Consider the following 12,475-nt stretch of genomic DNA (forward strand, 5'->3'; position numbering starts at 1 on the left):
TGACTTAAATACTGTGTTATATAGTCAGTTATGTTATACTACATGTATGCAGATAAAACTACAGAGTTAACTCTGTGAGATAAATACCTTCCTATATACTAACAGGTATTCAAAAATGATATTTCATTATTTCTTAAAATGCCTTGCCTGTGCATTTAATGGAAAATAGAATGCCCTTTTAAAAGCAGTCAAAAACAAATATAAAATGGATAATAAACTCTGCAGACAAGAAAGCTTGTGCTAAGCATACACAAAATTAATCCTGAATATCAATGTTCAGAGAAAGCAAAATTGTAACTAACGGCTATAACCCCAAATAAAATTATCCTGAATGTTTTGTTAAAAACAAGCAGCACATGAAAGCCTAAGGTCTGGTAAGAGCATGAGACTGAAAATAGACCCGATACACAGATAATTCTAATGGGTTTCCGTAAGGTATCTTATGGGTACAGTACCCCATAAGTAAAATGATGTGGTCCAGACACAAAATGACAATGAGGCAGGATGCAGGATGCAATCCATATACATAAAAATAAATATATTTCATTCACAATAAGTTATCTTCAGTTACCTGAGAAAATCAACACTTTTACATATTTATTCTGCCTTAGTTAATGTTCTGTGAGACGTATACAAATATCTTACCTCGAAAGCTATTGGAAGTAGTACATGAAAAAAAGCAGTTAAATAGTCAGCAGTTTTCATCCCAATCTGTGAAAAAGAAAATAAGCAAAACATTATCAGGTTACCTCCATTCATATCAAAACAATGTTTTGGCACTGTTAGCGTAATGCAGATACAGCAACAGGGCAACCATTTGTATCATAATGACCTGAGTTTTCCAAATGACCAACAGTACAACATTTGGCTTTGGTTAGGAGTCTGAATATAAGGTGGCCACCAACTGTCTATTAGAAAGAAAAGAGTGGGCTGAGGTACTATCTGCCTAAGCGAGAGAAAGTACAGGTACGATACCATCGCCCAGTCAATACCAAAAACAGGCTTCTTAAGGGAACAATACACACAGGAGCATGTAAAATCCAATGAACATCAGCACTGCACACTATGACTGGGATTCACACACACAAGATACAAAGTACACAGTGCACATATGTGCTGAAATCAGCAATGTGCAGAGTAGCGCAGGTTAGTAGCGATTCATAATCCTGTGTGTGCTACATATGATATTTGCAAATGACTGCATAAAGCCAAATGAGTGAAAATTGTAATAAAATGAAGCCTAATGATATTACAGTGAATGCAAGGTGAGCATAGTCACAATTCGTAGTCATCCACAAAAAAAAAAAAAAAATATATATATATATATATATATATATATGGATCTAGGACGTTTGATCAAAAGATCAAACATCCGAATCCATAACCACCGAACACACTTTAACAAAAGCGCTTTCATCGAAAAAGCGCTTTCATTAAAGCGTGTTAATAAAAAAAAAAAACACTATATTTACGTTTCTGTAGGGGCTTGCTACCCCATGTGGAGCTGTGCCCCCCACACCCCCCTACTTTAATATTCTCCCTCCAAGATTGCACTACAGTGGGGAAAAGAGAATTTTCCCTTATCTGCACCGTAGTACAGCCTCGGCAACAGGCATACTTACGCAAAAGTGCTTCTTCGGTGAAAAGCACTTTCACGTAAGTATGCTCACCCTAAATGGATTTGGATGTTTGATCTTTTGATCAAACATCCTAGATCCATAGATACATACATATATATATATATATATATATATATATATATATATATATATATATATATAGTTGTACTTTAACCAATCGAAATTACACTTCAGCAAAATGCAGTTACACAAGTCCATTTCATTTATTAATCTGAAAATGCACTTTCTTGAAAATCCATTTAGCGAACAGAGGTCGCTGATTTTGGGATCCTGTGGTAGTGCAGGTACGGAGTTTTTTCAGTGGTGTATGGGAGGAAAGCTTGTTACTGCAGATCGCGGTACAGTGTGGATAAGGGGATATCAGTGGTGTATGGGAGGAAAGCTTGTTACTGCAGATCGCGGTACAGTGTGGATAAGGGGATATCAGTGGTGTATGGGAGGAAAGCTTGTTACTGCAGATCGCGGTACAGTGTGGATAAGGGGATATCAGTGGTGTATGGGAGGAAAGCTTGTTACTGCAGATCACGGTACAGTGTGGATAAGGGGATATCAGTGGTGTATGGGAGGAAAGCTTGTTACTGCAGATCGCGGTACAGTGTGGATAAGGGGATATCAGTGGTGTATGGGAGGAAAGCTTGTTACTGCAGATCGCGGTACAGCGTGGATAAGGGGATATCAGTGGTGTATGGGAGGAAAGCTTGTTACTGCAGATCGCGGTACAGTGTGGATAAGGGGATATCAGTGGTGTATGGGAGGAAAGCTTGTTACTGCAGATCGCGGTACAGTGTGGATAAGGGGATATCAGTGGTGTATGGGAGGAAAGCTTGTTACTGCAGATCGCGGTACAGTGTGGATAAGGGGATATCAGTGGTGTATGGGAGGAAAGCTTGTTACTGCAGATCACGGTACAGCGTGGATAAGGGGATATCAGTGGTGTATGGGAGGAAAGCTTGTTACTGCAGATCACGGTACAGCGTGGATAAGGGGATATCAGTGGTGTATGGGAGGAAAGCTTGTTACTGCAGATCACGGTACAGTGTGGATAAGGGGATATCAGTGGTGTATGGGAGGAAAGCTTGTTACTGCAGATCGCGGTACAGTGTGGATAAGGGGATATCAGTGGTGTATGGGAGGAAAGCTTGTTACTGCAGATCGCGGTACAGTGTGGATAAGGGATATCAGTGGTGTATGGGAGGAAAGCTTGTTACTGCAGATCGCGGTACAGTGTGGATAAGGGGATATCAGTGGTGTATGGGAGGAAAGCTTGTTACTGCAGATCGCGGTACAGTGTGGATAAGGGGATATCAGTGGTGTATGGGAGGAAAGCTTGTTACTGCAGATCGCGGTACAGTGTGGATAAGGGGATATCAGTGGTGTATGGGAGGAAAGCTTGTTACTGCAGATCGCGGTACAGTGTGGATAAGGGGATATCAGTGGTGTATGGGAGGAAAGCTTGTTACTGCAGATCGCGGTACAGTGTGGATAAGGGGATATCAGTGGTGTATGGGAGGAAAGCTTGTTACTGCAGATCGCGGTACAGTGTGGATAAGGGGATATCAGTGGTGTATGGGAGGAAAGCTTGTTACTGCAGATCGCGGTACAGCGTGGATAAGGGATATCAGTGGTGTATGGGAGGAAAGCTTGTTACTGCAGATCGCGGTACAGTGTGGATAAGGGGATATCAGTGGTGTATGGGAGGAAAGCTTGTTACTGCAGATCGCGGTACAGTGTGGATAAGGGGATATCAGTGGTGTATGGGAGGAAAGCTTGTTACTGCAGATCGCGGTACAGTGTGGATAAGGGGATATCAGTGGTGTATGGGAGGAAAGCTTGTTACTGCAGATCACGGTACAGCGTGGATAAGGGGATATCAGTGGTGTATGGGAGGAAAGCTTGTTACTGCAGATCACGGTACAGCGTGGATAAGGGGATATCAGTGGTGTATGGGAGGAAAGCTTGTTACTGCAGATCACGGTACAGTGTGGATAAGGGGATATCAGTGGTGTATGGGAGGAAAGCTTGTTACTGCAGATCGCGGTACAGTGTGGATAAGGGGATATCAGTGGTGTATGGGAGGAAAGCTTGTTACTGCAGATCGCGGTACAGTGTGGATAAGGGGATATCAGTGGTGTATGGGAGGAAAGCTTGTTACTGCAGATCGCGGTACAGTGTGGATAAGGGGATATCAGTGGTGTATGGGAGGAAAGCTTGTTACTGCAGATCGCGGTACAGTGTGGATAAGGGGATATCAGTGGTGTATGGGAGGAAAGCTTGTTACTGCAGATCATGGTACAGCGTGGATAAGGGGATATCAGTGGTGTATGGGAGGAAAGCTTGTTACTGCAGATCGCGGTACAGCGTGGATAAGGGGATATCAGTGGTGTATGGGAGGAAAGCTTGTTACTGCAGATCGCGGTACAGTGTGGATAAGGGGATATCAGTGGTGTATGGGAGGAAAGCTTGTTACTGCAGATCGCGGTACAGTGTGGATAAGGGGATATCAGTGGTGTATGGGAGGAAAGCTTGTTACTGCAGATCGCGGTACAGTGTGGATAAGGGGATATCAGTGGTGTATGGGAGGAAAGCTTGTTACTGCAGATCACGGTACAGTGTGGATAAGGGGATATCAGTGGTGTATGGGAGGAAAGCTTGTTACTGCAGATCGCGGTACAGTGTGGATAAGGGGATATCAGTGGTGTATGGGAGGAAAGCTTGTTACTGCAGATCGCGGTACAGTGTGGATAAGGGGATATCAGTGGTGTATGGGAGGAAAGCTTGTTACTGCAGATCGCGGTACAGTGTGGATAAGGGGATATCAGTGGTGTATGGGAGGAAAGCTTGTTACTGCAGATCGCGGTACAGTGTGGATAAGGGGATATCAGTGGTGTATGGGAGGAAAGCTTGTTACTGCAGATCGCGGTACAGTGTGGATAAGGGGATATCAGTGGTGTATGGGAGGAAAGCTTGTTACTGCAGATCGCGGTACAGTGTGGATAAGGGGATATCAGTGGTGTATGGGAGGAAAGCTTGTTACTGCAGATCAGCGGTACAGTGTGGATAAGGGGATATCAGTGGTGTATGGGAGGAAAGCTTGTTACTGCAGATCGCGGTACAGTGTGGATAAGGGGATATCAGTGGTGTATGGGAGGAAAGCTTGTTACTGCAGATCGCGGTACAGTGTGGATAAGGGGATATCAGTGGTGTATGGGAGGAAAGCTTGTTACTGCAGATCGCGGTACAGTGTGGATAAGGGGATATCAGTGGTGTATGGGAGGAAAGCTTGTTACTGCAGATCGCGGTACAGTGTGGATAAGGGGATATCAGTGGTGTATGGGAGGAAAGCTTGTTACTGCAGATCGCGGTACAGTGTGGATAAGGGGATATCAGTGGTGTATGGGAGGAAAGCTTGTTACTGCAGATCGCGGTACAGTGTGGATAAGGGGATATCAGTGGTGTATGGGAGGAAAGCTTGTTACTGCAGATCGCGGTACAGTGTGGATAAGGGGATATCAGTGGTGTATGGGAGGAAAGCTTGTTACTGCAGATCGCGGTACAGTGTGGATAAGGGGATATCAGTGGTGTATGGGAGGAAAGCTTGTTACTGCAGATCGCGGTACAGTGTGGATAAGGGGATATCAGTGGTGTATGGGAGGAAAGCTTGTTACTGCAGATCGCGGTACAGTGTGGATAAGGGGATATCAGTGGTGTATGGGAGGAAAGCTTGTTACTGCAGATCACGGTACAGTGTGGATAAGGGGATATCAGTGGTGTATGGGAGGAAAGCTTGTTACTGCAGATCGCGGTACAGTGTGGATAAGGGATATCAGTGGTGTATGGGAGGAAAGCTTGTTACTGCAGATCGCGGTACAGTGTGGATAAGGGGATATCAGTGGTGTATGGGAGGAAAGCTTGTTACTGCAGATCGCGGTACAGTGTGGATAAGGGGATATCAGTGGTGTATGGGAGGAAAGCTTGTTACTGCAGATCGCGGTACAGTGTGGATAAGGGGATATCAGTGGTGTATGGGAGGAAAGCTTGTTACTGCAGATCGCGGTACAGTGTGGATAAGGGGATATCAGTGGTGTATGGGAGGAAAGCTTGTTACTGCAGATCGCGGTACAGTGTGGATAAGGGGATATCAGTGGTGTATGGGAGGAAAGCTTGTTACTGCAGATCACGGTACAGTGTGGATAAGGGGATATCAGTGGTGTATGGGAGGAAAGCTTGTTACTGCAGATCGCGGTACAGTGTGGATAAGGGATATCAGTGGTGTATGGGAGGAAAGCTTGTTACTGCAGATCGCGGTACAGTGTGGATAAGGGGATATCAGTGGTGTATGGGAGGAAAGCTTGTTACTGCAGATCGCGGTACAGTGTGGATAAGGGGATATCAGTGGTGTATGGGAGGAAAGCTTGTTACTGCAGATCGCGGTACAGTGTGGATAAGGGGATATCAGTGGTGTATGGGAGGAAAGCTTGTTACTGCAGATCACGGTACAGTGTGGATAAGGGGATATCAGTGGTGTATGGGAGGAAAGCTTGTTACTGCAGATCGCGGTACAGTGTGGATAAGGGGATATCAGTGGTGTATGGGAGGAAAGCTTGTTACTGCAGATCGCGGTACAGTGTGGATAAGGGATATCAGTGGTGTATGGGAGGAAAGCTTGTTACTGCAGATCACGGTACAGTGTGGATAAGGGATATCAGTGGTGTATGGGAGGAAAGCTTGTTACTGCAGATCGCGGTACAGTGTGGATAAGGGGATATCAGTGGTGTATGGGAGGAAAGCTTGTTACTGCAGATCGCGGTACAGTGTGGATAAGGGGATATCAGTGGTGTATGGGAGGAAAGCTTGTTACTGCAGATCGCGGTACAGTGTGGATAAGGGGATATCAGTGGTGTATGGGAGGAAAGCTTGTTACTGCAGATCACGGTACAGTGTGGATAAGGGATATCAGTGGTGTATGGGAGGAAAGCTTGTTACTGCAGATCGCGGTACAGTGTGGATAAGGGGATATCAGTGGTGTATGGGAGGAAAGCTTGTTACTGCAGATCGCGGTACAGTGTGGATAAGGGGATATCAGTGGTGTATGGGAGGAAAGCTTGTTACTGCAGATCGCGGTACAGTGTGGATAAGGGGATATCAGTGGTGTATGGGAGGAAAGCTTGTTACTGCAGATCGCGGTACAGTGTGGATAAGGGGATATCAGTGGTGTATGGGAGGAAAGCTTGTTACTGCAGATCGCGGTACAGTGTGGATAAGGGGATATCAGTGGTGTATGGGAGGAAAGCTTGTTACTGCAGATCGCGGTACAGTGTGGATAAGGGGATATCAGTGGTGTATGGGAGGAAAGCTTGTTACTGCAGATCGCGGTACAGTGTGGATAAGGGGATATCAGTGGTGTATGGGAGGAAAGCTTGTTACTGCAGATCGCGGTACAGTGTGGATAAGGGGATATCAGTGGTGTATGGGAGGAAAGCTTGTTACTGCAGATCGCGGTACAGTGTGGATAAGGGGATATCAGTGGTGTATGGGAGGAAAGCTTGTTACTGCAGATCAGCGGTACAGTGTGGATAAGGGGATATCAGTGGTGTATGGGAGGAAAGCTTGTTACTGCAGATCGCGGTACAGTGTGGATAAGGGGATATCAGTGGTGTATGGGAGGAAAGCTTGTTACTGCAGATCGCGGTACAGTGTGGATAAGGGGATATCAGTGGTGTATGGGAGGAAAGCTTGTTACTGCAGATCGCGGTACAGTGTGGATAAGGGGATATCAGTGGTGTATGGGAGGAAAGCTTGTTACTGCAGATCGCGGTACAGTGTGGATAAGGGGATATCAGTGGTGTATGGGAGGAAAGCTTGTTACTGCAGATCGCGGTACAGTGTGGATAAGGGGATATCAGTGGTGTATGGGAGGAAAGCTTGTTACTGCAGATCGCGGTACAGTGTGGATAAGGGGATATCAGTGGTGTATGGGAGGAAAGCTTGTTACTGCAGATCGCGGTACAGTGTGGATAAGGGGATATCAGTGGTGTATGGGAGGAAAGCTTGTTACTGCAGATCGCGGTACAGTGTGGATAAGGGGATATCAGTGGTGTATGGGAGGAAAGCTTGTTACTGCAGATCGCGGTACAGTGTGGATAAGGGGATATCAGTGGTGTATGGGAGGAAAGCTTGTTACTGCAGATCGCGGTACAGTGTGGATAAGGGGATATCAGTGGTGTATGGGAGGAAAGCTTGTTACTGCAGATCGCGGTACAGTGTGGATAAGGGGATATCAGTGGTGTATGGGAGGAAAGCTTGTTACTGCAGATCGCGGTACAGTGTGGATAAGGGATATCAGTGGTGTATGGGAGGAAAGCTTGTTACTGCAGATCGCGGTACAGTGTGGATAAGGGGATATCAGTGGTGTATGGGAGGAAAGCTTGTTACTGCAGATCGCGGTACAGTGTGGATAAGGGGATATCAGTGGTGTATGGGAGGAAAGCTTGTTACTGCAGATCGCGGTACAGTGTGGATAAGGGGATATCAGTGGTGTATGGGAGGAAAGCTTGTTACTGCAGATCGCGGTACAGTGTGGATAAGGGGATATCAGTGGTGTATGGGAGGAAAGCTTGTTACTGCAGATCGCGGTACAGTGTGGATAAGGGCATATCAGTGGTGTATGGGAGGAAAGCTTGTTACTGCAGATCGCGGTACAGTGTGGATAAGGGGATATCAGTGGTGTATGGGAGGAAAGCTTGTTACTGCAGATCGCGGTACAGTGTGGATAAGGGGATATCAGTGGTGTATGGGAGGAAAGCTTGTTACTGCAGATCGCGGTACAGTGTGGATAAGGGGATATCAGTGGTGTATGGGAGGAAAGCTTGTTACTGCAGATCACGGTACAGTGTGGATAAGGGGATATCAGTGGTGTATGGGAGGAAAGCTTGTTACTGCAGATCGCGGTACAGTGTGGATAAGGGGATATCAGTGGTGTATGGGAGGAAAGCTTGTTACTGCAGATCGCGGTACAGTGTGGATAAGGGGATATCAGTGGTGTATGGGAGGAAAGCTTGTTACTGCAGATCGCGGTACAGTGTGGATAAGGGGATATCAGTGGTGTATGGGAGGAAAGCTTGTTACTGCAGATCGCGGTACAGTGTGGATAAGGGGATATCAGTGGTGTATGGGAGGAAAGCTTGTTACTGCAGATCGCGGTACAGTGTGGATAAGGGGATATCAGTGGTGTATGGGAGGAAAGCTTGTTACTGCAGATCGCGGTACAGTGTGGATAAGGGGATATCAGTGGTGTATGGGAGGAAAGCTTGTTACTGCAGATCGCGGTACAGTGTGGATAAGGGGATATCAGTGGTGTATGGGAGGAAAGCTTGTTACTGCAGATCGCGGTACAGTGTGGATAAGGGGATATCAGTGGTGTATGGGAGGAAAGCTTGTTACTGCAGATCGCGGTACAGTGTGGATAAGGGGATATCAGTGGTGTATGGGAGGAAAGCTTGTTACTGCAGATCGCGGTACAGTGTGGATAAGGGATATCAGTGGTGTATGGGAGGAAAGCTTGTTACTGCAGATCGCGGTACAGTGTGGATAAGGGATATCAGTGGTGTATGGGAGGAAAGCTTGTTACTGCAGATCGCGGTACAGTGTGGATAAGGGATATCAGTGGTGTATGGGAGGAAAGCTTGTTACTGCAGATCGCGGTACAGTGTGGATAAGGGGATATCAGTGGTGTATGGGAGGAAAGCTTGTTACTGCAGATCGCGGTACAGTGTGGATAAGGGGATATCAGTGGTGTATGGGAGGAAAGCTTGTTACTGCAGATCGCGGTACAGTGTGGATAAGGGGATATCAGTGGTGTATGGGAGGAAAGCTTGTTACTGCAGATCGCGGTACAGTGTGGATAAGGGGATATCAGTGGTGTATGGGAGGAAAGCTTGTTACTGCAGATCGCGGTACAGTGTGGATAAGGGGATATCAGTGGTGTATGGGAGGAAAGCTTGTTACTGCAGATCGCGGTACAGTGTGGATAAGGGGATATCAGTGGTGTATGGGAGGAAAGCTTGTTACTGCAGATCGCGGTACAGTGTGGATAAGGGGATATCAGTGGTGTATGGGAGGAAAGCTTGTTACTGCAGATCGCGGTACAGTGTGGATAAGGGATATCAGTGGTGTATGGGAGGAAAGCTTGTTACTGCAGATCGCGGTACAGTGTGGATAAGGGGATATCAGTGGTGTATGGGAGGAAAGCTTGTTACTGCAGATCGCGGTACAGTGTGGATAAGGGGATATCAGTGGTGTATGGGAGGAAAGCTTGTTACTGCAGATCGCGGTACAGTGTGGATAAGGGATATCAGTGGTGTATGGGAGGAAAGCTTGTTACTGCAGATCGCGGTACAGTGTGGATAAGGGGATATCAGTGGTGTATGGGAGGAAAGCTTGTTACTGCAGATCAGCGGTACAGTGTGGATAAGGGGATATCAGTGGTGTATGGGAGGAAAGCTTGTTACTGCAGATCGCGGTACAGTGTGGATAAGGGGATATCAGTGGTGTATGGGAGGAAAGCTTGTTACTGCAGATCGCGGTACAGTGTGGATAAGGGGATATCAGTGGTGTATGGGAGGAAAGCTTGTTACTGCAGATCGCGGTACAGCGTGGATAAGGGGATATCAGTGGTGTATGGGAGGAAAGCTTGTTACTGCAGATCGCGGTACAGTGTGGATAAGGGGATATCAGTGGTGTATGGGAGGAAAGCTTGTTACTGCAGATCGCGGTACAGTGTGGATAAGGGGATATCAGTGGTGTATGGGAGGAAAGCTTGTTACTGCAGATCGCGGTACAGTGTGGATAAGGGGACATTCCCTTTGTGATCTCGGACTTAGTATATATAAGTAGTGGGGGTGTGAGGCTGCAACCACCCACATGGGGGGGTGCAAGGGAGCAAGCCCCTGTGTTTAGTGTATTTGTTTTTTTTTCTTTTGTGGTTCGCTAAACTGATTTTCGCAAAAGTGCATTTTTGGATAAATGCACTTTCGCAAAAACAGACTCGGGTAACTGCATTTCACTGAAGTATAATTTTGATGGGTCAAATTAGACCCTTGTGTATATATATATATATAAATACAGCTGTGTGGACCTGACTATAAAAGGACAAAGAACCCCAAAATACTATTATTGCACATAGCAATAATGCTAAAAGTTACTGCATCTATTACAAAGCAGTATACTAATAGTCCTTTACACAAACAATTCTACTGGTATACCTGAAGCGCCATATAACACCAGTGTAAATATCAGTGGTTGACATCACATATTCATTGATTAAAAGATTATTGGTCACTCTAGTGTTAATCAGGACATTGTATGGGTCTTGCCTGATGTGTAATCCACATGTGGAACTGATAGGAATGCATGGCCCTCCCATACCTTTGGAGGCTAAGTATGAAGCACTTTCCAAATTAGCGACAGAACCTTTCAAAGATCAATTGGGGACACACTGGGCACAGACCAACTGGGGGCATGCTGAGCACTTCACAGGCCTCCACCTCTAGAATACTCAACAAGATGATCAAAGGCTAGATTACTATCTATGTGTGTCCCAGTAGTCAGGGACTTAGGGACACACACATAGATAGCAATCTAGCCTTTGATCATCACGTGTCTACAGTGGTGAGGAAATCATTCTATGTCGCACACCTTATAAACAAAGGTATGGCATCTAAGTCCAAGGAAGTCATTGTTCCACTGTATTCAGCATTCATCAGACCTGTCATTGAGTACAATGCCTCCTTTGGTATGTACCTAACCAGGCATATCCAACAATTGGAATGTCCACAGAGGTTCCTCAGTAAATGAATACGGGGCATAAGTAATATGTCCTATGCAGACCGCCTCAAGGCCCATTCCCTGTATTCTGTCTCCTACAGGCTTTTGAGGGGAGATCTATGCCTGGCATACAGGGCATTGTCAGACCCCACTCTGATGGACATCCTGCGTATCCACAAAACAAACAGCACCAGAATTACCCATTCTAAAGACTTAAATCCTGCCTGTGATATAAATAGGACCTGCTGGAGAGATAGGTATGTATCCCAAACACTACCCCATCTATGGAACAGGCTCCCCATCCATGTGAAGCAGAGTTCCTCCCTAACTCAATTCAAATGGAACTTGGACAATTAGATGGGAAACTGGAAATGCATCCCTAGTTTGGCACTAATGGGCACAGGTAACCTGTAAATAGTTAATCTCCAAGGCCCATGCTTACACTTATCAAGGGTATCAGAACTTGTCAGAGATTTGGGATGCATGGCTAGTCTTAAAAAGGCCTTTGTGGTCATTAGCCTAGTAAACATCCATGACCCTATGAAGATCCTCAATATAATGTTTATACCTGTGGAAAATCATAATATATGGTTTTGATCACAGAACAGAGTTACCCCCACGCAGGCCTTCAGTGACATCACCCACTTCCCTGAGGTTTTGGGTGGCACAGATTGCACACATGTAACAATAAAGGCCTCACTTAGATTATAGTCACAGTAGTTTGTAAACAAGAAAGGTTACCATTCCATGAACTACTAGTTAGTGTGTGATTTGTGTGGAATAATAACAAATGCATCTACACTGCACCCATGGAGGTCACATGACTCACATATGAGGCATCTCACCTATAGCTCTGCTTCTTACATACTGAACTTCCACAGGGCCACCGACTTGATGAGTACATGCACCTCTGTGGCTTATGTTAAAGTATAAAGCTACATATGTAGTGTGTCCATATGACTGTTGCAGGTGACAAAGGATTCCCACTGCAGCCCTGGCTTCTGCCACCTGTA

At 45.8% G+C, this 12,475-nt stretch overlaps 1 protein-coding gene across 1 annotated transcript in view; it reads right to left on the bottom strand.

The window, feature by feature from the left end:
• LOC122815930 (polyamine deacetylase HDAC10-like) overlaps positions 1-12,475 on the bottom strand; it is a 752,749-nt gene that overhangs the window by 330,048 nt on the left and 410,226 nt on the right. The window contains exon 9 of the mRNA XM_044088797.1: positions 646-711. Coding sequence (XP_043944732.1) covers positions 646-711 — 66 coding nt within the window. The remainder of the gene's footprint in view (positions 1-645; positions 712-12,475) is intronic.

The sequence above is a fragment of the Protopterus annectens genome, chromosome 11.part0 (genome assembly GCF_019279795.1).
Source record: "Protopterus annectens isolate FY-2018-M chromosome 11.part0, PAN1.0, whole genome shotgun sequence".
Taxonomy (NCBI): Eukaryota; Metazoa; Chordata; order Ceratodontiformes; family Protopteridae; genus Protopterus; species Protopterus annectens.